This window comes from Cygnus atratus, chromosome 1, assembly GCF_013377495.2.
Source record: "Cygnus atratus isolate AKBS03 ecotype Queensland, Australia chromosome 1, CAtr_DNAZoo_HiC_assembly, whole genome shotgun sequence".
Classification (NCBI taxonomy): Eukaryota; Metazoa; Chordata; class Aves; order Anseriformes; family Anatidae; genus Cygnus; species Cygnus atratus.
This window is the reverse complement of record NC_066362.1, coordinates 208,296,005-208,322,396: the sequence shown is the minus strand read 5'-3', so window position 1 is coordinate 208,322,396 and position 26,392 is coordinate 208,296,005. Positions and strand designations below refer to the sequence as shown.

The window sequence follows — 26,392 nt, the reverse complement described above, 5'->3', positions numbered from 1 at the left end:
CTGCGAGCACACAAATGTTCAATAAACTGTTATCCAATGCAATAAACTGTTCTCCAGACCACCACCGATGGGCACTGCTGGATGGGCCATGGGGATGAGCCCACGCATGCTGGTGCCTGCAGAGCTGCAGGGACCCATCCCACAGGGCCTCATCCTGCTGCTGCCCCTCGGGGCGCAGCGCTGGGCTGCCGGGGGGTGCAGGGTGTTGGCGTCCCGCTGGCTTTGGCTGCACAAGCAGAGGGTGCGAGCGGGGTGAGGTGTTGGCAAGGGCTGAGCAATGGCCAGGACGTGCCCGTCCCTTCGCTGCCTCGGAGGTTGCCCGGGGCCAGGCCAGCAGCTGGGCAAGCCGAGGGCTCCAGGGAGATTTTCTTAACGCTGGGCCGTGTCCGTCTGTCCTTCCTGCGAGCCTCTCCAGCCTCGTACCAGGACAGCCGCCCTCTCCCTGCTCCTGCTGGGCTCCGTGGCTGTGCTGGCAGGACGCGGCCGTCCCTCCAGCAGCGTTATTGGGGCAGCACCAGCTCGTACCACGGCCTGGAGGGAGAGGGCTCTGTGTGCACAGCACCGGGACCGCAGGGCCCAGGCACCGAGGGGCAGGGCAGGGGAGCTGGGCTGGCTGCTGGGGGCACGGCCCCGGGGAGGCCGCTCTCTGCGGGCATCCCCTGCCCCGACCCTCCCAGCTGGGACCCCCACGTCTGTGGGCGGGTGAAGAATACAGCCGGCACCTGCTCATAAAATATACTACATGCTTTATTGGATTTAAAAGTTTTATGAAATGACAAAAAAAAAAAAAAATCAAGAGTTGGCAGACGCGTCAACAGTTGCCGCTCAGTGGATCTCCAACCCCTTCTCCAGAAAGCATCCGCAGGTCTCCGCCACCGCGAGCAGCGCCGCCGGCCCCGGCTCCAGCCCGCAGCCCCCGCTGGCAGCGCGCCCCGGGGGGGCTCCTTGAGGCCTCCCCGGCCCTCCCGGGGGTCCAGCACCGCTCCCCGGCCGGCTCCGGCCGAGGCGGCGACAACGCCGACGGCGGGGGCAGAGCAGCGCCCCGTCCGCCGCCCCCGCTGCCGGGACCCCGTCCCCGCGCCCAGGAGCAGCCGCGGGGAAGTGCAGGCACTTAGTCATTTAGAGGAATTTTTCACTTATCTCAAAGCAACAGTGTAATTGTCTAACTACCACCTACAAAACGAAAAACACCTTTATAGCCCTTCCTGTATTGTCAACATACACGTATATATTACTCTGGCATAAAGCAAGGCCCCGAGGGGCTGTTCGCATCCCGCCCTGCCTCCCTCCCTGCCCCTCGTGGACGTGCACCTTCCTCTGCCGTCAGCAGGTGAGTCCCGGGTCGGCCTCGGGGTAGCAGCTGCCTCCCAGGACGGTGCCGGCCGGCGGCCAGGGCCAGCGGCTCGGTGTGGACGGGGTGGCGGGAGCGGGACCTGGGCTTTGGTGGAGCTCCGGCCACGTCCCTCGGGCAGGGGCTGCGGCTGGGGCTGGAGGGAGCAGACTTGGCCCCGGGACGGAGCAGGGCTCAGCCCAGGACAGGGGCAGGGGCCTCCCCCTTAGCAGCTGCGCTGGGGAAGGTGCCTGGGAGGCATCCTCCAAGCTGCAGGATGAGACCCGCAGCCTCCCAGGGAGGACAGGGGAGCAGCCAAGCCCCGGGGCAGCAGCTCGGCCCCAGCCGGCACCCGCTGGACCCGGGCAGTACCCAGTGGTCAGGCAGAGCCCGGCCTCGGCTCCAGCGAGCACAGCCTCAAGGCATGGAGGCTGCTGCCAGCTGGTCCCGGTGAGCACCCTCCACCCACCCCAGCCTGCCCCATCCCCCAGGGCAGAGCCCCGGGCACGCACCCAGCCCCACAGCCGTGCACCCAGCCCCACGGGCACGCACCCAGCCCCACAGCCGTGCACCCAGCCCCACACTGCCCAAGGCCCGGCTGGAGGCAGCCTCCCAGCTTGGTCGTGCCCTTCGCCCTCCCTCCGGGCTTGCCCTGGGGACAGGTGCCGTGGCCGCGTGTTTGCACGGCGCCTTGCACAGAGGTGGCAGCGGGGGCTGGCTCTGCCCCAATGCCCCTTGGGGACGGCCCTTCCCTGGTGCTCCCTCTGCCAGGCTTCCCATGGGACACGGCCGCGCTCCTCGCCCTGCCGAGCGCCGGCTGGGGTCTGGCCCTGGCCCTGCTCCCCCGGGCAGGGAAGCAAAGACAGGGGCAGGCGGGGGCTCCTCTGCCCCGGATCCAAGCCCCGCACCACGTATGGATGCTGCCGGTGCCATGCATCCGGCGGGGGGAACGCTGCCCAGGGCGGGAGGTGTGAGCACCCCGCGGGCGGCAGCTCCCTGGTGCGAGTGGGAGAAGCATCAGCAGCACGCTCCTGGCCACAGCTCCTGGATGCACGAGTACCAGCAGGGGCAGGGCCCTCCCTCGGGAGGTACTGTACTTGCTCTCGCTTATCAAGAGTGCACAAAGAGGGCTTTCCCCTTCCCAACCATCATAGCGATGGGGGCCAGGGTGTAAGGAAAGTGACTCATAAAAAGGAGGAGAACTGCTGCGATGTCGGCCCAACCGCCGACACCTGCGTCACCCCCTGCCCGGGCTGCCGGGGCTGCGGCAACCGGCGTGCACCACAGCAAGGCTCCCGCCACCCCGGCCTTCCAAACAGCCTGTGCAAAGGTTGGAAGAGGCAGAAGAAACGAGAAAAAAACAAAAACAAAAACAAAATAATAATAAAAAATAAAAAAATAAAACCACATTGAAACCAAACCCAAATGCCGTGTGGCCGAGCGGAGGCAGGAGTAACTGGAAGCCATGCACAGCAAAGCTGGGGACTACAGAAATAGGAAGGGGGGAAAGGGTGGCTGCTGACTTCGGGGGAGCGGTCGTCTTCTTGGTTTCTCAGAGATCAGGAAATAAATAAGTGGAGGTGGCTCCTCCCGCCGCGGGTGCTGGGTGACACGACTCGAAGGGAGGGCGCCCGGGGGAGGACGGCGGGCGCTGCCGAGCGCCCGTGGGGGCCGGGAGGGGTGGCGCGGCGCTTCCCCGCGGCCAACGCCGCCCCCGGGCCCAGCGGGTCGCGTCCGTGCGTTTCCTCCTCCTCCTCCCTCCTCTCTCTACTTCTTGGGCTTCTTGAAGATCTTTAGGGGGAACTTCTTCTTGCTCTGGCCGAGGTCAACCTCGTCGCCCGTCAAGCTGCTGTCCTCGTCCCCCGGGCTCTTCTTGGCAGCCAGCTGCGGGATGCGGGTGCTCTTGGCGCTGTTGGGCCGGCAGTCAGAGATGGGGGAGGGGGTGTCGGGGTCGGTGGAGCTGGGGCTGTGCGACCGCGACGAATCCGAGTGGCTGTGCTTGCCGGCTGTCGGGTGGCTGATCTCCCCGAGGCTGGAGGCCTTCTCCATGCCGTGGTTCACCATCATCATCTTCTTCATCACCATGGGGCTCTCGGGCAGGCGCTCCGGCAGAGCCCCCAGCGCGGAGGCCTCCGCGTGCCGGCTGCCGCCGTTGGGGGTGGGCGCGCCGAGGGCAGGGTGCGCGGGGGCAGCCTCCTCGATGGACCTGGTCAGCAGGTTGGGGCGCGCAGCCAGCAGCTTGGGCGCCGCGCTGGGGATGCGCTGGTGGTCGCTCAGGTGCGGGATGCAGGACTCGGAGTCGCAGCGAGTTAAGTCTCTGGGGGTGGAGAAGGCGGAGGAGGAGAGCTCGTTAGCGCTGCTCGTTAGCGCTGCTCGCCCCGCGGACCCCCACCCCCCACCCCCCCGGCCCACACACACACAGATGCAGCAGCTGAGGGTGGGGGCTCGGCAGGGGAAGCCCCCGGCAGAGCATGGCGTGCGGCCGGCCCGCGGCCCCTGGGGATGCAGGAGGGGGGCAAGGCCCTGTGCTGCTCCCGCCGCCTCCTCCTGCCGGTTCTGCTCCTCCCCGCCAGCACCGGGTGGCTGTCGGCGGGGGCACCCCGGGGATGGGGCCTCACCCAGCCCCACACGAACTGCCCGAGGCTCGAGGCACAGCCAGCCCGGCCACACCGCCAGTGCCACACGTAAATCCGCGGCTCGGCTCCGATCAGGGCCTGGCGGAGCGGGGAGGATGCGCGGAGCAGAACCGGAGGGACGGAGGCCCCGGCCCACGAGGCAGCGGCAAGCGCTCGGCCCAAACGTGCCAGCTGCGGCCCCAGCGTGCTGCCGGAGCTCCTCGGCTGGGCCGACAACCGCCGGCAGTGCCCTCCTGCCCCTTCCTCCCGTGGATCCCACAGAGCGGCCGGCTCAGCAGCGTTACACAGCTCGTCCCGGCCCCCGGTGCCGCAGCAGGGCCGAGTGCAATTTCACCACAGGCTTCTCTGGACCCTCAGCTTGCATCTGTGTGCACGCTCCCCGGCCGGCCCTGACGGCTCGCGCCTGCAGACCGACCCCAGCGCTGGGGCAGGAGGCGGCGGAGCGGCCGTTCCCCCTGCCTGGGCCGGGTGACGTGACCCCAAATCCCCGAGCGGGGGACTGGAGGCCAGGCCTTCCCACCGAGGCCATGCCCCCCGACAGCACCGGCTGCGGTGGCTGCCCGCAGACCGGCCCCTGCTGCACAGCGGTTTGTGCCCCCAGCCTGCTGCCTGCTCGTGGTTGTCAAAGGCAATGGAGCGCTGCTCTGCCACCCCGCGCGTCTCCTTTCCAAAGCGGGGAGAGGAGGCAGGAGGAACAGAAAGTCGCAGCCCCCATCGCCCAGATGCTGCAGTGCTGCTGTGCCCCGGCCTGACGGCCCCGTGGTTCCTGCCGAGAGCCGCTGGCGTGCCCGCGCAGCCGGATGGAGCCGCGCTGCTGCCGCTGCTGCCTGCCCCACGGCTGCCCTCACCCCTTGCAGTGCTGCCACCGCCGCCTGCGGGGCACGCGGGGGCAGCGAAGGGCTGCAAGGGGTCGGTCGGCCACCTCTCGTCACCTGCACAGGCTGGAGGCAAGGAACACAGAGCGGAGAAGGGTGTGGAGAGGAGAAGAGCAGAGCGGAGAGCAAGTGAGAGGGTGGGGGAGAGGATGGGAAGGCGCTCACCAGCTCTGAGCCGCGCTGCCCCCGTGCGCTCTGCTCTGGCCGCAGACGCCTCCGTGCGGCCGAGCCCCAAGACTTGGCTGGCTGTGCTCTGGCCAAGCTCGCCGCCCAGCCGTGCTGTGCTCCGCACAGCCAGCACGGGAAGAACCCCTAGATCCTTCTAGATGATGCCGTCAGGAATAGCACCAGAGCTCAGAGGAAGAAAGGGGAAGGCAAGACGGGACAAGATGTCTCCACTACAGAGCCAGTAAATAAGGAGGCCTCCAGGCAGTACCAGGTGATGCTCAGGATTGCACTGATGGAAAAGTGGTTGCGGAAACAGATCGCAAAGAAAGTCACCCTATACAGCTGTACTATTGCAAAGTGCTTGTAGAGGGAAGGGAGGATTATCCTCATAGCATCGTCCTTCGTAATAGCAGCAAGGATGTTTTGAAACAAACCTACTGAAAAAACTTGGACTTTTGTTTCACAGCTCCACAGGAGTATGTGGAGGAAAGGGATATTAAAAAAACCTCACGGATGGTTAGGCTACAGCCCGAGATCCGCTCTGAGAGCCCAGCTGCGGAGACTGCCTCATCTCTTATTTTAACAAGAGGAAAATAGCCGCAGGCATTGCTGGAATAGCCTTTGCCTTTTACACACACACAACCGAGCCCATCTGACATCCAAGCAACAGGGCGCTGCATCCTCAAGGTTAGCAGCAGGCTGGGGAGAGCAGAAACCGAACAATTTGGATGGTGTGAAATCCCCAGCTATTCTGAGTGAGCGTTCTGGACGCGGTCCAAGGGAGACAACTGTGATGAAAGCACCGTATGGAGACACGAGCTCATGACTCCCAGCCGCTGCCGGCGGATGCTGCGGCCGCCCAGAAGGTCACTTTCATGCAGGGAAGAGTGGATGCAGCTCCGTGGTTTCACTGGGATAACTGGGGCTCACGGGTAGCATCAGCTTTGTGGACAGCAGTAAGACATTCCCTAGAAGTCGGTGGGGCTGAACACGGGCCCCTTCCTCGCAAGCCCCCCTTTCGGAGCAGGCTTGGAGCGAGCTCAGCGAGTGGCAGAAGTGACCGAGCTCCGACACGAGGCACTGCAGTGACCTCGCTGGGGACTGCACTTCGCCTGTGCATCACAGGCAGTGTGTCAGGGCTAATAAAAGCGTGTTTAGATTGTAACACCTGCTCAGTTGAAATTCAAAGTTGTAACTACACCTAAGGATGTTTTTTTCCTGCAAAATCAACCCAGTTCTTCCACTGGCTGCCGTAAGCACAGAGGTATCTGGAGAGAGTCAGTGAAGAAGACATTCTTTTAAACAGAAGTGAGATAATAGCAAGTACAGCAAAAGTTACATTTCTTGTCTTAGATGACTTCACAAATGCCTCATTTGTGAGGAGGGCGAGCTTTCTCCTCGCTGAGGTCTGCAAATGGCCGTTAATTCATGCAGCAATCCAGAGTGCCTTTGCCTGCCTTTCACGAGGTCCTGACCGGTTCTTAAATGAAGAGACAAAAGCAACAGCGCGGTCATGGTCGTCGGCAGAGAAAATGACGACAGCAGATGGAGAAACATCCTCTGGTGGCAGAGGATTTTCTTCCTCTGACTGCACGCGCTGGAAACCCGATCCCGGACAGCTGGTCCCTGCCTCGCAGCAGGGGTACGACTGCCTCTGGCTGATGCCGAGCACCAGCCGGGAGCTGCTCCCCGGGCACGGCACGGCCACCTCGTCCCTTCCCCGGCACCGCTCTCGTAACAACAGGAGACCCTCGGCATCAAGGGGCTGGCAGTTGATTTGCGTGGGTCCACCTCCTCATCCCAGACATCCACGGCTTCCTTGGGATGTCCCAGCCCGGGCCGAAAGGCTGGGTACCACCGGTGGGCAGGAGGCAGGAGCACAGCACAGCCTGTGCAGGTGGAAGCGGGTGCCCCACAAAAAAGGGGCAGAGGAAATACCACTGCAGTCCTGGCCTCCACGCGGTGCTGTCCTCCACGTGCACTGGGGCTCAGAACAGCCTGGCTCTGGCAAAAAGGCCAATGCTCCTACCATCATAGCGCATCTGAAAGCAACACCCTTTCTGCAAGAATGCTCACCTTTACAGAAGGACCTCTAGAGTCTTCTGGGTCTGTGGAGCTAGAGAGAACTAGGCAGACCCCCACGAGAAGGACCTGAGGAGCACAGGACGTGTTTCCTTGTAGACAACAAAATTACGGGCCGTAGGCTGCTCACGAGAAGAGACCTTGTCGGACTACAATTTCTTCTTCCCTTGCACTGACGCTTGCTGTCCACAGCAGGACTAAAGGGACTGATGTCAGGAGACAGGCCATCATCAGGCATTCTTCAGATATCCGAATGGTGCTAAGCTAATCCTTTTTATTTGTAATTTATCCAGTTATAACTCAGGAACGTATTCCTAAGTGAGGCCGGATGTGCCATCCATGGGGACACGACTCAGGTGCGTGCTGACTTGGCCGGAGGCAGCACAGAGCTGGGGACGCTCCGGAGCCCAGAGCAGGGACAAGAAGGGGAAAGACCACTGCCAGTCGGCCCAAAAGGGCCGGCACGTATCCTGCTAACTTTCGGGAGGCTCCTGCTCCCGACTCCCGACCGCAGGTTTTCCACAGGACACGCCGCTCGCGCAGCCTGCCTGGAAAGCCGGCCACCTTACCTGGGCACAGGGCAGGGAGGCTGGGGGGCACTGCTGGAAGGTGCCTTCAGACAAAGCGCTGCTGTGTGCAGCACAACTACCGAATGCTCCCCCCTTGAAAGACTCTGACCTGACCATGAAATCAGAGAGCTGGGAGCCTCATTTAATGTTGCTAAACGTCTCAGCTGCGCTGCAGTGCTGTCTGCTTCCTTTCCCATGCAGCTAGGCATGCTCACAGCCTGCGAAGAGCAAGGCTGACAGAGTCCAGCTACCTAGAGGCTGATCTCTGCGTCGCTGTGGTTTTGTCTGCTCCCACCTGCGCTTCCTACCTTGCTGCTCCAGGAATCCAAACTGCCCACGGTGAATGAGAGAGTGAGGAAATGGGAATGTACTGCACTTTGCGAACAAAAGAGGCAAAACATGGAAGAAAGAAGGACTGGTAATGATGGAGAAAGGGGGGAGAGGACAGAAGGACACTATAGAATAACTACTTATTTTTCCTTGACTGCAGCCCATCGAATGATTTCCCCTAGTGGGCTCCTGCTGCCTGTAAAACCCAGGGAACAGGCTCCAAGAAACTGAGCAGTGGTTCAAGGGCATTGGACATGACCGGGCTGCAGCAGGGCTCAGTCCCGTGGCCTCTCAGACCTTGCTGCCTCTGCCGCTCCCTGCCTTCCACCGGGAGCCCGCAGCTGCCAGCTCCATCCACCCGGCCGGCACGCGGCACCGGGCAGCGACGGCTGCCCAGGAGGCAGAACCAAATTTGCTGCACAGCTTGATTATTTTGCTGTGCACAGCACTGCACAGCCAGAGGCTCAGGAACAGCCTCTAATACGCAATTCCAACCATAATTTCTGCCCTTCTGTTCTAGGAGAGCTATAAATTACTCGTTTTACTAGATTGCTGCCACCCTGCTTTTGCCTTGGCTGTCGGCTCCCCTCCCCTCTGGAAAAGGGTCGCCAGCGCGGGGGTTTGGTCCTACAGACCCATCTCCACCCCGTTTATCCACCGGTACCACTTAAAGCAGGCACTGGCGAGCAGAAACCTCTGTGCATACAGCACCCTCCAACCCCTCTCCCTCCCAGGGACATCCAGCCCCCTTCATTAACATTTAAAAACACACATCAGCCTTCAAAATCAGAACAGCTCTGACCTTATTTGCACCGGATCCTCTGAAGCCAATTGCAAAAGAGAAGCAGACAGTGAGGAGTTGGTGAGAGTAACTGGGAGGCCACGCACTGGCCGTGCCTGCAGAGAAGGTCCCTACCAGGTTAGCTCCAGGCAGACTTTAGCACCGCCAGGCACAGCTTGTGCGGTGTGCGCAGGACACGGAGAGAGCTGGCCTCCGAGCCTTCCTCTGGGGGAACGGGCTGTTTGAGACAATTTTCTTGTGAGGTCTCGCCAACATTTGCGTCTGCTGGACACAAGAGCGGCTGAACTGATCCAGCAGTCCAAAATACTCAGGGCAGCGCTCTTCCTGCCCAGGGAGCCAGGATTTTTGTGGGTTCTGTTTTCATCCTTGGCAATGACTCCCTGGAAGGCTTTTCTCAGCCTCAGATTCCCATCTGTTCTGCTCGCCAATATGGGAGGCTGCGGAGCTTGAGGGATGTATATAAAGGCCTCCGAGACTGGTTGTATAAAAGAGAAATTAAGAGCAATATACTGGCTTGTGCTGTGGCTTGCGCTGCGACTTGCCTTCACGGCAGTATTTTTATACAGATGCATCTAAGCAGGATCTGCTAAAGATGCAGTTTGGCCAAAATTTAAAAGCATCAACATTGTTTTTGTACCCACACATTTTTGTACCCAATTCTTCATTTCTGTTTTCCATGATGAATAGAGAATGAGGATGGATTTTGGAGTCTGCTATTGTGTAGTTGGATCAAATCTTACCCAAAATATTCTTACTCTGCAGAACTACCTGCACTGCTAAAGAAATGATCCTGCAGCAGCAGGTGCTCTCTTCTCTGGGAGCAGAAAGCAGTCCTGCCTTTCGGTGAGCAGTGAACAATTAGGTCCTGATAAGCTACTAAGTGCCAGTGGGGAATAAGGAGGAGATACCAGTTATTCTCTCCTAATGACCTCTCAGCATCATTGCCTTTTCTAATGGGGATCCCAAAGCCACATCACATTTCCCTCTGCCACTCTCAGGAGAGTCTGCAGCATCAAGACTTGAAACCGGTCAGCAATTAAGCTTCTCTCTGATCAGGACTCAGCTGAAAAAAAATATGTTTATACAGCTATTTTTGAAACAGTGTTTCTGAATCAGCCTTCGAGCTCCCAGGACAAGCCCTTTCTACAGAGACAGGAAGGCCAGCTGTAAACACGGGCTGCATGACATTATGAGAAGTATTCCCAGCTTTTATCTATCAAGCTGGGACAGCCTCAACTGAATTCAAATCGGCAGTAATTAATCTAAATTTTAATTATGCTGCTTCTCATAATCCCAAAACAAACATTACTAAATTAACCAAGATGTTGCTCTTTACTGTCCATCATGGACCATGTGCAGTAAATTTCTCCCCCCAGAACAGTCCAGAATGCTTTAATCTGTTTGTGACTGTTGGTGGCTTTGCACAAGCTGTTATTCGTAGCCTGGGGCTCAGAGACTGCTCTGGTCCGTCAGGCACCCTCAGGCAGACCTGCTTTGAGACACAGAAGTTAGCGAGAGGGTTAGACATCCGAAACAGAGACTGTGCAAATGACATCGAATTGAAGATGTCGGGAGAGAGCCTACAGCTATGGGGAGAAGCACCTACAAGTAAACGGAGCGATGTACAACATGCCAGGACAAATGAAGATGTAGTGACTTGCGATGGTTTTCTGTCTGGATACATAAATGTGAGAAGACGCTGCCCTGACCTACTTCTGCCATGAAAGATCTCCGGTCTTTTCCCATATGCGTGTTTCCTATTCTGAGGGTAAGGACTATTTTTAATTTTTACAAAGCAGAAAGCAAAGAGCAGAGAGATGACGTGACATGGCCACAGTCCCAGGGCAGCTCTCTGGTAGGGAGCGGTGGGATTCCCCAGTGGACAGGCACAGCCCCTCTACCCTGCCTGCTTCAGCACCAGCACCTCCGCGCCTGCAACGCCCCTGAGCTGAGACCGCTCACCGCACACACCGCTCCAACCTCAGCTGGGTTTTTGAACCAAGCACCCCGAGGGATGCAGGCTCAAACAGCGCTCTGGAGCTGGGCATGACATAAGTTGGGCGAAAAAACCTCCGACTGCTGCCGCGGACCTCCTCTGGAAGAAGGCCACCCAGGGCCACCCAAGAAACGTCACCCTCTGCTTGGGCCACAGAATGTTTCTAAACTTCTCGCAGGATTGCTGCTTCTCTGGCTGCCCCAATCCTTCACATCTCTAACGTCAGCGTGGTGCATCAGGAGAGGTCAGGGTGGAGGGTAACCAGCTCCTGGGGTCCTGCCTGCATACAGGTCTCCAACGAGCCCTCCCTCCCTGGCTGTTACTACTGAGAGGGAGCAAACTGAAGCCAGCGATCCAGCAGTAAGAAGCTCCACCTCCTGCTCTCACTACTCAGCTGTTTCTTAGCCAAACACAAATATGCCTGGTCCCTTACCAAAACAGAGGAGGTAAAGAGTCGCTCCGAAACACAAAATTCCTAAATGCTGTTTTTTGCCTCTTCTTAAAAGGACAGCACAAATTTTGACCCTCCAGCAGCTCTGACTACTTGCTCACAGTATCCACCCATTATATTTCCTTTGCAATTTGCTTGTGAAGACCCCAAACAAGTCAAGGCTTCAAATAAGGTCAGTGTTTGTTTGATTAGTTGTGTTACCTTTGCTCTCCCAGGTGCATCACCCAAGTAAATACTGACTTATTAGGAGGTAACTGGGTGCCCAGGAATTCTCGGTTGTTTAGCTACAGCTGAACCACAGCACCTCCTTGGTGCATGCACCCACTGTGTTCACAGATATGGGAATGGACCACAGAGCACTCATCACAGAGTCCACTTGCATGGGGGAGAGGTTGAAGAATCAAAAATGTGGATAAATAACGAAACAGACGCCCAAAAGGAAAGGGCACAAGGAATCTAGGAGAAAGGGTGCCCCAGCAAGCATCAGCTCTGAGACACAGCAGGCAAGGGAGAGCTAGAAAAGAAACAGCAATATACCCAAAGCTCTCAGTGCGACAGCGAACTCCAGAGGTGACATCAGGAGGGGGTAGATCAGGGGTGGAGTCCATCTGAAGGAAATAAGAGGTGGTGGTGTGATGGTGATAGATAGGGTGGACATGGGAAGCAGGAGCAGGTGCAGTAGTGGTGGATGAGGAGCAAGAGGTGGCGGTGGTAGCAGATGATGGGCTGGTGCCAGGAAGGTCGGAACTGAAAGACTGTCCAGAGGAGAGGCTGTGCATTCGACGGAGAGAGACTCTGCCTGCCAGGTAATGGGCAGGCTGGCCCGACTCATTCTGGCCTTGCACATAACTCTCTACCAACCTCTGAGATCCGTGGGCGTGCTGTGGGTCCACCAGGCGCTGGCGAACTGTGCTGGGCAAGGCAGGAGCTGCAACGAGAGAAAGGGGAGAATGCTGAAGGCAGCTGGAAAACCCTGCACATCAAACCAGCAAGACAAAGCTGCCACCCACGGCCAGTACTACGCATCACAGCACCATGCCTTCTGGCACCAGGACACTTGCTTGGGCCACTGCAGCCATCCCACCTTGTGCTATCGGTTACGCTGGTTTAAGGCAGAAGAAGCATTAAGCTGGTGCTACTGCTTAACATGCTAGATTAATGACCAGCCCATGAGAAACTATGCTTGACATTCCTGATATAGGTGCTTTCTGAACACCTTATCTGATCATCTTGCTTGAAGCAGAAACTAGCTGCATGATTCATCCTACCCAACTCTACATCAGAGCTACCACCCAGCCTCCTTTGTTGTAAACGTGAAGTCGGCAGTACTTTCAAGGCATGATTCATTTCATCCTAATACAGGCATCCAAACCGTTCACATGCACTGGGCCCTGGCAGTACCGTTTCTCTACAGCCTAAAAAAGGAGTCTGTGCTGATGCGTTCAGATGCAGGCACCTGAAGTCAGCGAGGCCAAGCCCAGCGCAGGAGCTCTGCGCCACCCTAACTCCTGGAGTGACACACAGAAAGCAGAAATGCTCCGGTGCCACCAAAAGCACAGCTGCGAAGTACAGTTGCACTTTGTATTCAGGGGCAGGAAAGCCTCTGGGAAGATGCAGAAACCTCTTAGACTTGTACCCTTCCTGCAGGGCAGAACAGCTGGGAAATGTGGCAGATATAGAAAAACTATTCATTAGCTGGGTAGATGCAAGCTTTCATCACGGTAGACACCTGAAATTATAGGTCTGGTTCAAAAGTGGTATCATTTGTTCCCAAGCTGTTTCATAAGTTGGCTTACTGATCAAAGAGATGCTCAATTTGAAAAATATTGCTCTCTAAATGCAAATTCATCTTGGTTCGAAGAAACAAATTGGACTGTCTCCTTCAGAGCACTGTCACCAGTGAGTTAATAGCTTTTAAGATCGCAACGATCTTTTTGGCCATGTAGTTGTACCTATCAGGTAACACAGGCCAGAGAGCTCAGTCCGTTATCCCTGCCCTGAACCCACACACTGAGCTGGAGCCTGGCCCTCAGAAAGGCAGAGGGAGCCGCCTTCACTTGCACGGAGACCTCTGAGCTGTCGTTTGGATTCGGCAGAGTATTACTGACTGTTAACTAAGGATTCACTAGGCCTCGTCACTATCTAACCCACCAGCTGTCATTTCCACACAAGATGTTCCATCTTTTGCGGGAGATAAGGTGTTCAGGATTGTACACATGGCATAAGAAGTAAATGTGAAGATGGTTAAAAAGGTGAACAGACAGGTAAGCTAAGAAATGAAGTAGAACGAGAGCTCTTTTGGGAATCGAAGAACCAGCAAATTACTGCTACGAAAACTACAGCTAGGCAGTAAGAATCTCCTGCTGCTCAGCTGAAACCAGCAATCACTGAAACTGGTGATCTGAAGGATCACTGCTGGGATACATTTCAAGTGGAAGAAGGAACAAGCAGCACTAGAATCATGGAATCATAAAGGTTGGGAAGGACCTCCATGATCATCTGGTCCAACCAACAATAATTGAGGCAACTTTGTTATTTTCCCATTCCCAAGGTTAATCACATTTTCTCACAGGGTCTCACTGCTCAGGTTTGCCAACTCTTGCTTTTACTACACGGCCACCTGCAAATCTTTTGCTGGAGCTCCCTACCCACAACCTTCACTTTCCATTTCAGATTTTTTTCTCTGAACAACTCCAGAACTGAAATTAAGTGAAAATGAGTCACAGGGACTCCAAGTGGAAAAAAACCTGACAACCTTACTCCAGTGGGAACCACAAAAAACTGATCAGAGGAGGAGAAAGGGAGAGCGTTAATGGGGCAGAACTGGAGGCTGTTCAAGCTATCCTGCCATGACTCTGCAGCAGCAACGTTGCCAACAAAGGCATCACAGCCAGGAATAGCACAGCAGATCCCGACCTGCCTGCTGCTGGTGAGCGTTCACACAAACAAAGTTCAGAAAAGGAGCCTCGGTGTGGGGGGCTAACAGAGAAGCAAGCTCTACAGAATAATTAACCAGGGGATTAGGGGTTTCCACTCTGGGTTTCTGCCTTCCTGTCTTGGGACTTTTTTTTCCCTATTTTTTTTTCCTGGTATTACACTCCTTATCTACCACGTTACAGCTTTGCACTCTCCTTTTGCGTGATTTACCTTGCAGTAAGCTCAGGACCAAGACCTTGCCTCCCCTGCTGTATGGCCTCTCACAGCCACAGCACACCCTCGTTTCACACTAACACGATTTTATTCCAGACTGCACATTTTACAAATGTCACCCAAATAACCTGCTCTTAATCCCGAGGAGGACTGCCACCACGCAAGTCCTAACCAATATCGATGCAGAGCCTCTCCTGCTGCAGCACACACTCTTCCTCCTCCACCGCACCGACGCCTGCCCATCGGCGATACTCCTGCCGAGGGAGGTTACCCACCCGAAAACGTGGAGGCGCCACCGCTGAGGCTGAGCATGCCACAGCCACGGCCCCCAGGGATCTGGGCACCGGGGGTCAGATCAGCACAGCGTGTGCCACTGGTCAGGTTATTTAAAAGCACGTGTGGGGAAAGCTCTAGGAAAGGCACAGCAGTCACTGGTGTGCCCTGTGTCGCAGGATGGGCACGGGGAGGGCAGGGTCCCCTGGGCTGGCTGCGGAGGCAGTGGGCTGAGAACGGGAGCGGTGCCACCCCCGCCAGCCTGAATCCTTCATCGCCGCCTCAGGGGTAAGAACAAGCAGAAACAACCCTCCCCATTTCATAACCGGATTTAAAAAAAAAATAAAAAATCCCCAAAGCGCGTGAGGAGTAGAGCTAACTGTGATTCTTCTTCGTCCCACCAGACTCTTTCCAGGGGTTAGTAAAGATGCTGATGACTCAGTGAAGAAAGGTACATTCGTTAGTTTCCCGTGCTGCAAAGTCGGAAAATTTGTGTATGTATTTTTAGTCTAGAAAAAGGGCAGAGGGTAGAACAAAAATGTATATATATATAATCAAAAAGAACCAAACCAGGGTATTTCCAGAGGGACTGATCCTCCGAGGACAGAGACGAGCGATCACTGAACCTGCGCCCAAAAAGCCAGGCTGCATCTGGGAAAGGCCAATCGGGTGTGGAAGGGAGAGAGAAAAGTGATTTACAGGGACAGTCATCACTGGCAGCCAGCAACACCCCCAGCTCGCCTGGGGAGGAAGCACTCCACGCGCCTCTCCCGATGCTGGTTTTGAACACCAACAAAGCCCTCCGGGGGAAGGCAGCGAGGACCTGCTGGGAGCCAGCCCTGGTGAGTCAGACCGGCGGGGACGCAGACCAGCGCCGCGGCCCCGCTCCGCTTACTGGGCTAACTGGAACAGCAAGCGCTCACCGCGCACACACCTCGCTCCAGGTGTCTGGAGCAAGGCACAAAGGAGCAGGGGATTAAAATCTGAGCCCAGGGCTCCCGCCTTATCTAGCTCCCGTCCCTGGGAGCGTGCTTCAGTTGTTGCTCAGGGATTTCTTCGGAACACCCCTACCTCGCTAACACCCCGCTTGCACCTTTCTAAGTGCTAAGCAGTCTAGCGTGGTTTCCAATTGCAGCTGGTGACTGAAGACGAAGACCGGTAGGGCACACTTGCTTTAAACACTCCCTATGCACACACAAGCCCAGACTCCGTGCCCTGTGCCTGCTGAGCCCCAGAAACATGTCAGCACCACGTCCCTCCTGCCTGCCGCGTCCTGCAGGTACCCGGGCACTGGGTACTCTGCCTCATCCCCTGCTGCCTTCAGCGACCAGCCTGAGACTTGTCCGTCCTTCCCCCACCTGCCCCGTTAAACAGACCTGGCTTTGATGAAGGCCTGGCCAGAAAGTCACCTGAATCAGACGTAACTAAAAAGGTTGCTACACCTCATACAGTCAGCACTGCTCTCCTCCCAGCTGCAGCTCAGAAAGCTTTGCTCCTGCCAAGAGCTTCTGCCTGCGTCACTGCGCCTGCTGGTGCAGAGCAGTGGTCAGAGCATCTGGAGTTGCTTCCCATTCTCTTATGCAACAGCTAGAGATAGAAAACTGTACTTGGGAAATGCATTTCTGAGAGAAGCTAGGCCACGTGTGAATCTGGGTCAGTTGAACATGGGAACCAGAGTCAGGGCTGATTCACAAACCTTTTCCAGAGAAGGAGACAGCCTTCATGTAACGCAAGAGCTCAGCAGTTGAGAGAGTAACAGGCACACGGTGACTCAGGTTCAGCCCCTTCAGATATCGGAGCTCCCCAGAGCAGGCTCTCCCTCTCCAAATCCCCATTCCTTTCTACAGGAGCTGATGCACTTTGCATATGAACAGTCACTGACAAAGAGGGAAGGAATGTTCGCCCTGGTGACTACACCCCTACACAGGAGATGGGCATTGGGGTTTCAGCCTTTGCTCCCATATATATTTAACAATTTGTTAAAGATGGGCAGTATCACCACAGCAGGCTGCTCCTTCCTGCTCAGAATGGCAAGAGGTGCAAAGCTCGCATGCGGAGGAGGTGCTCCCAGTCCATTTCTATCCTGAACAAGTGCTGTAACCGAGGGAAAACGCACTTCAATTGCCTCTCACTTCTGTGACTAGCCCATAGCTTTGTTTCTCGTAAATGCTTCTGTTCAGTGAGTTGAACAGAACAGCACAGATATGATTAAATGATGAAAAATAACATATACAAATCACTAGCTCTGCTGGAATGAACAGGCTGCAAGCAACGAGCGGTCGTCTGGCACTTATGGACATTCCCAACCCTTTACAGCTAATATTTTCTCTCTGATCCTTTAAAAAACAACTTAGATACCTCAATTCCTCCTAACGCATTTGAACTACTGTAGCAGCTCCACCTCTCCCCACACACTGCCAAGACGAACTACGTACATTGTATGGACATGGGAGACACGATCTCTTCGTCCAAGTCATCCACGTCATCAGTCATGATGAAGTGCGAGGGGTTGGGGCGCGGGGTGCCCATCCAGCTCTGATCGATATTCAGGGCTGACGCCAGCGTGTGGATGCCGGGGTTGTTGACGATCTGGAAGCCGCAGAGCAGCTCTATCTGCTGCCAGCGATGCAGGCGCTCCCGCAGCGCCGCTGTCACTTCACTCAGGGCTTGTCTGAAAACAAGGGTCAAACGAGGGAAAATGTAGAAATTGAAGGAAAAGCACAATACATTGCCTGAAAGAGGGAGCCTGGCGGTTCAGCTTTGCGTCCTAACGCTTGAGACATTTTTCGTTCCACATTCAAGAATAGAGCAGTAACCTTTAAAGCAGTAACAACTGGGATTTCCAGGGATAATCACCTAAATGCTGCAGCCTCCCAACTCCTTAGGAAAGGCCATTTTCATGGGACTTTTAATTGCTCTGCACAACTATGAGTTTAATTTTACACACATAAAACATAATTGATTAAAAGAAGCGAGCCCAACCCCATCTAAATAAAGTCAGCAGAACCCAAAGGCAAGCCAAATGAGACCAAGAGCACCTGCACAGCCCACAGACAGTACACTCGTGTTTGAAATACAAGAGAGGTTAAAGAGGAAGACAGAAATAAAGGGAGACATTAAGTAGATACTCACTTTGCAGTTAAGATTTTATGATCGACATCATCTAGAGATGAGCTGTGAGCAACATGAAATGTTCCAAACAGGGTGTTTCGCTTCTTTTTAATTTTTTCAGCCTGGAACATTAACAGAAAAAAGGTCACAGGAAGAAGCTGACCTTATGTTTCCTCCAGGACAAGAACATCCTGGATGGTCTGAGACAGAAATAGTCCTGCAGCTGTTAGCACACATGTAAATAGTGTGAATTTTCTTTTTACTGAAGGATGTTCAGTAAATTCTTCCTAACGCAGTGGATGAGGAAGCAAGTAAGCAGGTTGCAGGTTTCATGCTCCTCCTCGGCCTTTCTGATTTCCCAAAAGTCAGAGGGAATAGAACCAGCTACTCCATGTCTCTTGCTTGGTCTTTCTCATGAGAAAACTATAAAAGAAATAATATTAATGCCCTAGTGTGGTTGTGTTTTGTTGTTGTGTTTGGTTTTTTTAACCTTCCCTTTGTCACTGTGTGTATTCACAACTGAAGTCTCCACACACAGATCTTTGGTTCACAAGTTCTGGTGGCATTAACTTGAGACTTACAAAAGACAAACCAAGGACATGGACGTGACATCTGACACAACAGAAGTAAACCCACTGAAATGTTAAGATGTTCATAATAAAAAGACATTTAAGGCAGACAAATTTTCATAAGCTGTCAGTTCTGACTGCTATAAATGTCCACAGAGACGAATGCATGTTCCAACAGCTTCCCTGCAGCTCACTGCTTTTTAGTTGGCACAGAATTTTTTTTCACTGGGAATAGAGAGACGATGATTGATCACTACAGTTTGCATGCACATTATAAATTTTGTTTCCCATGCCTGTAAAACATTATTATTTGTAAAGGTGCAAAACTGTCTGCTTACTGACTACACCACGCACAGCCAACAACTAACACTGCACCTTCACGGGACTTCAGCCTACTGAGCGTGCTGAGCAGCTGACGGCCATGCCCACAGTCAGTGCCTGCAGCTCAGCGAGAGGCAATTGCTTATCACTGCTTTTAGTCACCTGCTGCACTTTAAAAAGGCAGAACTAAGGCATTAGATATGATGAAGTCAAGAGCCACAGCCACGTAACTGCATCGTGTCTTTCACCTCAACAGTTTATGGAACTACAGGACCTCACACTGATTTCTTTAGCGCTGTTGTGCGCTAAGGCTTCTGGCATGCTGTGACACAACAGATGAACACAGAAGTGGCTCACTGAAAGGAAATGGGAAGAAGATGCAGAAGAACACACTTTTACACAAGTTTCATTTCCCATTTCTTCCGGCACCGCGAGGGGAAGACCTCGGACAAGGACACTGAAATTCTCACCCCTTCCTTGGCCACCAGGAGCTGCTTCTCTGCGTTCTGTTTCTTGATGTTGTAGTACTGGACCTCCACCTCGTGGGTCAGCTGGAGCCACTTCTGCAGGGCCTCGGGTGCAGCCCAGCTGCAGTGAGACTCCAGCTCCTTCTCGGCGTTCTTGAGCGCCATCCGCACCTGGGGAGAAGCAGACGGGCAGCGGTGGAGGGCAGGGGACAGCCGCTGCCCGCAGCGCTCCGCTGGTGACCCACCGGGCAACTGCTGGGGGCGAGGCCAGGGCTTTTGATGCACCAGAAAAAAAAAAAAGACTCCACACAACTTAATCTTACTCGTGACAGGAGCTAAAGTCAATAGGAGAGGTGGCATCCTGGTACTGTGAGCAGGTGGCACGGAGGAGTGCGAGGTGGGCAGCCATCCAGCGCTCCGCTTGGATGACCAGAACAGCCCACAGTGCTTTCCTTTCATCTCAAGGGTGAGTTTATTGTGTTTTTTTGTTTTTTATGTTTCTCTCAAAGACATCCAGCAGCTGCAGTGCTGCTTTGCCTCCCCGCTGCAGTGCTGAGCACGTCCTTCTCTGCCCATCTGTTAGGGTAGCTCCTCTGACTCACAGTGGCATAGACGGTAAATCCTCCAGAGCTGACAGCACCATATGCAAGTTAGTTAAAACGGAACGAGACTTTAGGTAAGGATATTCAGAGTGCTTATCTCCTGCCTCTAGAAATCTCTGCAGTTTGCTGCCTGCCTTCAGATCTGCTAAACCCACAACTTCTCGTCCTCCCAAAGCAAAACTGCTGACAACACCATGCAGGCAACTGCCTCCTTTCACTGCAGCTACTGAGCCAAACAGAGGGAGCTTGTCAAAAGACAACTTTCGCACTGGAGCAAGATGACAAAAATATTTAGACACAAAACATGTGCTACTTGGTCAGAAAAAGAAATGCCGCGTCTGGAATCAGCAGCTCCTGCAGCTTTCCTGGGGACTCTCCTTCCCTCGCAGCTCGTCTCCTGCACACACTTATCTTGCTGGGGATCAGGGTGATTACAAAATTAGAAAAAAGTGGGTGATAAGCAGGTTGAAAACACCAAAAATTGATATACAAGCACTTAGTGCATGAAGAATTAACACATCTCTTTTATTACACGTGATGGGGAGGGACTTCAATACCGCTAAGCCCTGCTCACTTGTTCCACATCTGGACGGCGACTGCAGCTCAGCCCTGCTGTGCCCCGGGGGCGATGCAGCCCCTCGGCCACGGGGCTGCCCCTCGACCACGGCACCTCGAAGCCCAGGAGGGGTGCACGTGGCTGGGTGCTGTACAACGGCCTTGCTGTTGACAAAGCTCCAACCCTGAGCACGCTCAGGTGCTCTCACCGCCACGGCAAGCGGCACCCTGCCAACGCCGAGCACTTGCTGGCGGCACACGGTCTGGGGTCCAGCCACAAGACAGCATGCCACGTGTGGGGCAAGGCCTGGGGAGCTCTGCAGAAGGCCCAGGGAGCTCTGCAGATAACCCGTTCCCTCTTTCTGGTCTCTGGGGCCTTGACCTAACGAGCACACGGTCAGCGAGACCTTCAATGCCTGTTCCCCATGGCCCTGTTCACACCTGCCTTTAGCTAGCAAGGTGCCAGTGCCTTTTCATTTTTGAACTAAAGATGTGCATTTTTTAAAGGATTGCTCAAACCTGAATCTTTTCCATTAACATGTTGTTTAGCACAGTCACTTTTCACCAAATCCAGCACAAGCATAGCTTCTAGCAAGCCAAAAGCACCACGTTACACTCAAATACTTTCATCTCATATTTTATGCTGGAGTACATTTGCAGAATTCATCTAGAAGTAGCCAGGGGGCACCACAGAAGAGGTGAGCTACTTATCATATCAGTTTTGTGTATGATTTAGTCTTGTTGAACATAACATGGCCTAAGTCATTCAAAAGTTGCAAATTCAGCATCACAGACCTCAGGACAGCCTGTTTTTTCCCCTTGGATGTCAGCTGCACCAAGTGCTTCTCCCAGTCCATGCAGAACCCTGATCATGATCAGTAAGTGCATGGGCAGACAAGAAATCTGCCCCTACATATCTGGGGTAGAGGTGTGCTCAAAACGCTTCCAATGTTCTTAGGAATTATGGAAAAGGGAAGCAGTGCAGAACAACAGCCAAGGATAAGTGGTTGAAATGAGCCCTTGTACAGCAGTGTTCACAACACAAACGCTGACATGTCTGCAGAGGGGAATCCGTGCAAACAGACTGTGTGTATTCTCCTGTGGAGATTTCTAAGGTCTCAATACGACCACTAAGAGCAACAACTTAGAAAGCAACAAATGCCTTCTGAATCTGAGGTCTGGGGTCATGGTTTGGGTGGAGTATGACCTAGTGAGAAGAGAGGGGATCAGTGTAAACACTCTGGTATATATACGAGAGCCCAACCCCTGAAATCTACTGGTTTTTAATCTCATATGCTGGACTCCAGCAGGAATACTGTTTTAGTGGTAAGAATCAACTGGTGCAAAAGAGGGTGTTGTTCTAATACTCACTGGGACCCAAGACTATCTTAAAACCAGACGAGTTTACGGTCAGTGGGAGTGACTGGTTAATTGTATTTGTGGTCTAGAGTTCATTGGGGTGGTGATTGTGTTATAACCACACAGTGGGGGTCAGGTGGATAAAACCAATACTCACCCTTGCAATGCATCCCTCACGAAGGCCTCTAAGAAACAACAGAGTGGTTAAGTCATCTCTGGCTTTTCAGGTATCTTGACAAATGTAAAGTGGAGGGGGAAAGTGGAATGGATGGCACTCTACCTTCTCCAAAGGTCAGTAGCAGTTTGGGTACAAGGGCTACGGGTTAGGAGAGAAGGGCTGTATGTCCTCACTGAATGGCCCCCGATACAAAATGTCTGAATTTCTGGTTACATGAGTACAGAGGTCCAAATGCATGCTCTGAAATGGAGCTCGATGAATTTGTGGAGAGGCTGTATGACAAGTTAGGAGGAATGAGACCAAGAGAGCAAAGCTTGTCACAGGAGTCTGTGGGTGTCTGAACTGCTCTTATTCCAACGAGAGAGGAAGAGGAAAGGAAATTGGCTGACTGCTGACTATTTGCACACTTTAGTTACATTGCCCCATTGTTCCCTGGCTACCTGTTGACCCAGGACAGATGCTCTTCCCTTGCCAGTGGGAAACTCTGGATTCTTGTTTCATTTTCTTCCCCACCCTCCATGGTGGCAGAAAGACTGGACAGGGCTGGAAGGGCATGCTGATGGCCTTAGAACAGCTGAGGTACTTGCTTAGCCCATGCCATTCTGGCTCACAAAATTTCAGTTTAAACTGATCTATAAATTAAGGTCAGATAAGAATTTTCTCTCAGGTGAAATAGGAAGGAGAAATCGGATTTGTGTTTTGGACTTTCTTTGTAGGTTAGGGCAACAGGTAGTTCTGAGGTAAAATCCCCAGACGTTGTTTCCTTGCTCTCTGTTGCTGTGGGCAGGTGCCATCAGCAATGTCCCTGATTTCCATCACTTCCCTGTGGCTTATGGGAATCAAGGTTTTTAGATGTAGGATTGGGAATCCTTTGTCTGACCTATGACAAATTATTTTCACAGTATCACACACGTTCCGTCTGTGTGTACTTCTGGACCAAACACATTTCATTGTTTCCAGCAGCAGCATTATACACAGTATTCTCTCTAGGCCTGTGTTTCAATCTGCAACATTTTCCTGTCAGTCTACATTTAAAACTAATGTTTTTGAGAATTGCATATGACCTCTAACCTATACAGATTCTAATCTAGTGTTAAATTTCCTTGGAAGAAAATTTCCTTTGTACACCTCTGTGACACAAGGAAACACAGTAAGAACTCATTCTACATTCTTCCTAAAACCACAAATACAAAAGAAAAAATGAAAGAGTTTATGGTTTGGAGTGGGGGTTAGCAGTCATCAGAGGGGTGCAGCTAGAGGCCAAGTTCAATGCCTCTCCTTTTGGAAGGCGCGCTGGGATGACGTGATAGCAGCACGTCCCTCGAGACAGCACCTCTACTGTCCCTGCTACCCAACGTGCAAGCAACGCTGTAATTCCTTAGGGGGGATGTGTAATGTGAAGTGGTGGAAGAAATATGTGGATCTTTTCCTCCACAAAGGGGAGTGGAAAAGCAAAGGCAAAAAGCGTCAGAAGCAGAACATCCCTGGATTCCTCAGAGGGAAGAAGCAGAGTGAGGAGCTGCCTACTGCTCTCGTTGGCGTCTCGTATGTAAGTGCACCCACGCCCGGCTGACCCCTTACCTGCTCCAGCTCCTGCTCAGCGTATTTCTGCCTGCTCAGCTCATTCTCTGTGCCCTCCCGCAGCTCTCGGAGCCGGTGTGCCTCCTGCTTGGCGATGCTGATCTCATCCTGAAGCTTCTTCTCCAGGTGCACCTTTTCCACCTCCACAGAGCGATGTTCCTCTTGTGCCTTCTGCAGTCTGCGAAGAGAGAGCCCGAGAGCCCAGTGCTGTGCACACCGGGCTGTCCTGCACCACAGTGCGCCTGCTGGCCAGCCACAGCCCCGAGCAGCCCCGATCCTATTCACTCTACGCTGATGTGAACAGAGATCATATTTGAAAAGGCAAGGAGAAAGTTCACCATGCCTGAGGAGAAATTAAGTTGTCAACTCTGGATTCTCACCTTTACTTCATTTTTTAAAATGCTCACTACTTTCATTTGAATTTTCAGTGTTTTTACAAAAACCTCTGCCTTTAATTTAAAAAAAAAAAAAAAGCAGGAGGGGAAGATAGGCCTGAGCAGGTATGAATACACAGATGGGACGTCTCCATATTCCACTTGCAAAAATGTTTAAATTTAGACAAGTCTTAATCTTGCCTGGAAGTGATTATTTTTCCTCATGACATGAAGAAATTGTCAGGGATTATGTATGGCACCAGAAAGTAATAACAGATTACCTGCACCTGTTCAGGAGAGTTAACCATTCCGCTTGGGAAGCCTCAGCCCGCTGAGGGCCGTGACACTGCAGTCACTGCAAGTTGTTTCAAGGTTTCTGTTGTGTCTTCACTTTACGGGAGCTGCACTATCCTAGCACTATTGCTAGCATCAAGAATGAATCTGTCCTGAGAAGAGGCAGTAAGGTCTCTTGTCATTGCCACCCAAACAACCTCCAAGTGCTAGCAGCAGGGAAGTGGTTGAGTCACCATCCCTGGAGGTCTTCAAAAGACACATAGATGTGGCGCTTAGGGACATCGTTTAGTGGTAGACTTGGCAATGCTAGGTTAACGGTTGGACTTGATGGTCTTAGAGGTCTTTTCCAACCTGAATGATTGTGTGATTCTGTGATCTGCTCCCCACTCAAGCCGGTCCTTTCCACACACACCTCCAGCCCTGCTTAAGTAGCTGCTTCTACAGAGCACTCCATAAAATGAAAAGGAAAAAATCCCCGAAAGCCACAAACGAAATCATCTTTGCCAGCTGTAAGTATTCCAAAATGCGAAGATCTTCTCCCACTCAAGATCTTCAATGTCCAAACTGGAGAGCAAGGCAACGGGGCGATGCACAGGAGTGGCAGAGCAGAGGGGACAGCGAGGTTCGGCTCCGGGTGCCGGTACCTGCCCCGCACGTAGCAGAACGTCTCGGGAGAGCAGGCAAAGGCAGCGCCGGGCTGAGTAAGCAGGGCTCTGGTGAGCGGGGTCTCTGGGGCACCACGAGCGGAGCAAGGAGCAGGGATGAGCACGGCCCAGCAGCAGAGCACAGGCTCTCGGCAGTGACCGACCGCAGTCTGCATGCTCCCGCTGCTGAGGCTCATCCTTGGCATACAGACAGCAATTTAAAACAAATCTGGACGGGCTGGACTCTCAGCAACCATGATGTTGGCTCTCTTCTTGGAAAAGGCTTATTTTCAATTTACAGCTCTGTTGAGAAACTCAAATGTTTTTCTTCACAATTTAAGGAGATTTTGCCAAGACATTCCAAGTTTTCAGATAAACCCACGCTCTCTGCCCTGTGCATCATTGCTAAAGCTCTTCCACACTAGGGCTGTTAGAATCCCAAACCACCAAAATCTCTCTGTTTAAAGGAGAAATTTCCCTACGCTATTACGCAGAATTCCTTCCCTGGGAATTTTATCCTTAATATGATTTTCCAAGGCACACTAATACTCTGTTTTCCCTTACTTCTGTTTTTTTCCTAGCAGCAGAGTCCATATTTTCTTATGCTGGTTATGGACAAAACCACACTTTGTGCGTTCCATCTGAACGTCTGTCTGTGCAGAGCATCTGATTCAGCCACACTGGTTCACATGCACTGAACTCCAGGAGACACCAAGGTGCCATCAGAGCTGCACCTGTGATACGGGCACGGAACCAAGGTGCATCGGGGGCTTCACAGTGCAGGAGCACGGTCTTCAGGTGGACGTGCTAAGACATGAACTTTTCTGTTTTCATGGGTCACTCAACTGAAGGATGTTCTCAAAAGGTATTTTGAACATGAACAGAAAATGGCCCTTTATAAATACATTCCCTTCTCTAGTCCTCAAGAACACATTGGGGTTGTCCATCAAGTAACAGTGCCAGCAGTCAGTACACGGCTGAAGAAGGCATCGTGTACCCTCCAGAGATTCCGGCTGGATTTCCATGAGCTGGAAGAGGTTAGTTCAAGCAGAACTTCCTACCCAGGTCCATGAGAAGGCACCAGTTGGTAGTTTTTGCCACTTTTACAGCAGCTGAGCTCCACAGCCAAACCTTCCCAGGAAGCAAGGCTGAAGAAGTGAAAGCGTATTCACCTCCTCAGGAGAATTCGTTCAATGTTGGGCCAAGAGGATGCCAAGGGCCTGGAATCTGCCTCCCACTCCCTGAGCTCCAGCTCAGCGCCCTCTGCAGAGGACAGCCCCTCGCAGAGCACGCCCTGCAGAACCACCACAGGGTGCGCTGGTGTAAGAGTCGAGCTATGCAGAGCACACATGGTTTTGTGGTTCCCCTGCCTGGCTTTGCAGCATTAGTTAAGCTTCCCGGGCCCACCTCCTTCTTTAACAGATGCCCTCCACAGCAGGGCCCAAGGCTCCCACATTGCATGGTGACACCGATGTCCTGCCCGGGCACCACTGCCTCGAGTAGCTGCTGCAGGAGCTGGACACCAAGGAGGAATTCCTGTGTCCTGGCTGCAGAAAAAACTCTGGGATATTCTCTGGGATATTTCCAGCCTGTAACGTAAAATTATGCAAAGCTTCGTGAAATGAGCTGTGGATTAGAACCAGCTCCTCAGCAGATGGAGAGGAAATGCAGCTTC

The 26,392-nt window shown here is 53.5% G+C and overlaps 1 protein-coding gene across 4 annotated transcripts in view; it reads right to left on the bottom strand.

The window, feature by feature from the left end:
* Positions 1-729: 729 nt before the first annotated feature.
* The window catches only part of STIM1 (stromal interaction molecule 1), a 95,370-nt gene continuing 69,707 nt past the window's right edge, over positions 730-26,392 (bottom strand). For 2 of the 4 annotated variants that reach the window (XM_035569495.2, XM_035569496.2), the window contains exons 7-13: positions 23,406-23,583; positions 19,134-19,301; positions 17,795-17,895; positions 17,098-17,333; positions 15,233-15,313; positions 12,101-12,167; positions 730-3,647 (exon numbers count right to left, since the gene is read on the bottom strand). In XM_035569495.2, coding sequence (XP_035425388.1) covers positions 3,098-3,647; positions 12,101-12,167; positions 15,233-15,313; positions 17,098-17,333; positions 17,795-17,895; positions 19,134-19,301; positions 23,406-23,583 — 1,381 coding nt within the window. In that variant the 3' untranslated portion in view covers positions 730-3,097. The remainder of the gene's footprint in view (positions 3,648-12,100; positions 12,168-15,232; positions 15,314-17,097; positions 17,334-17,794; positions 17,896-19,133; positions 19,302-23,405; positions 23,584-26,392) is intronic. The other 2 variants (XM_035569498.2, XM_035569497.2) reach the window with 1 other exon arrangement.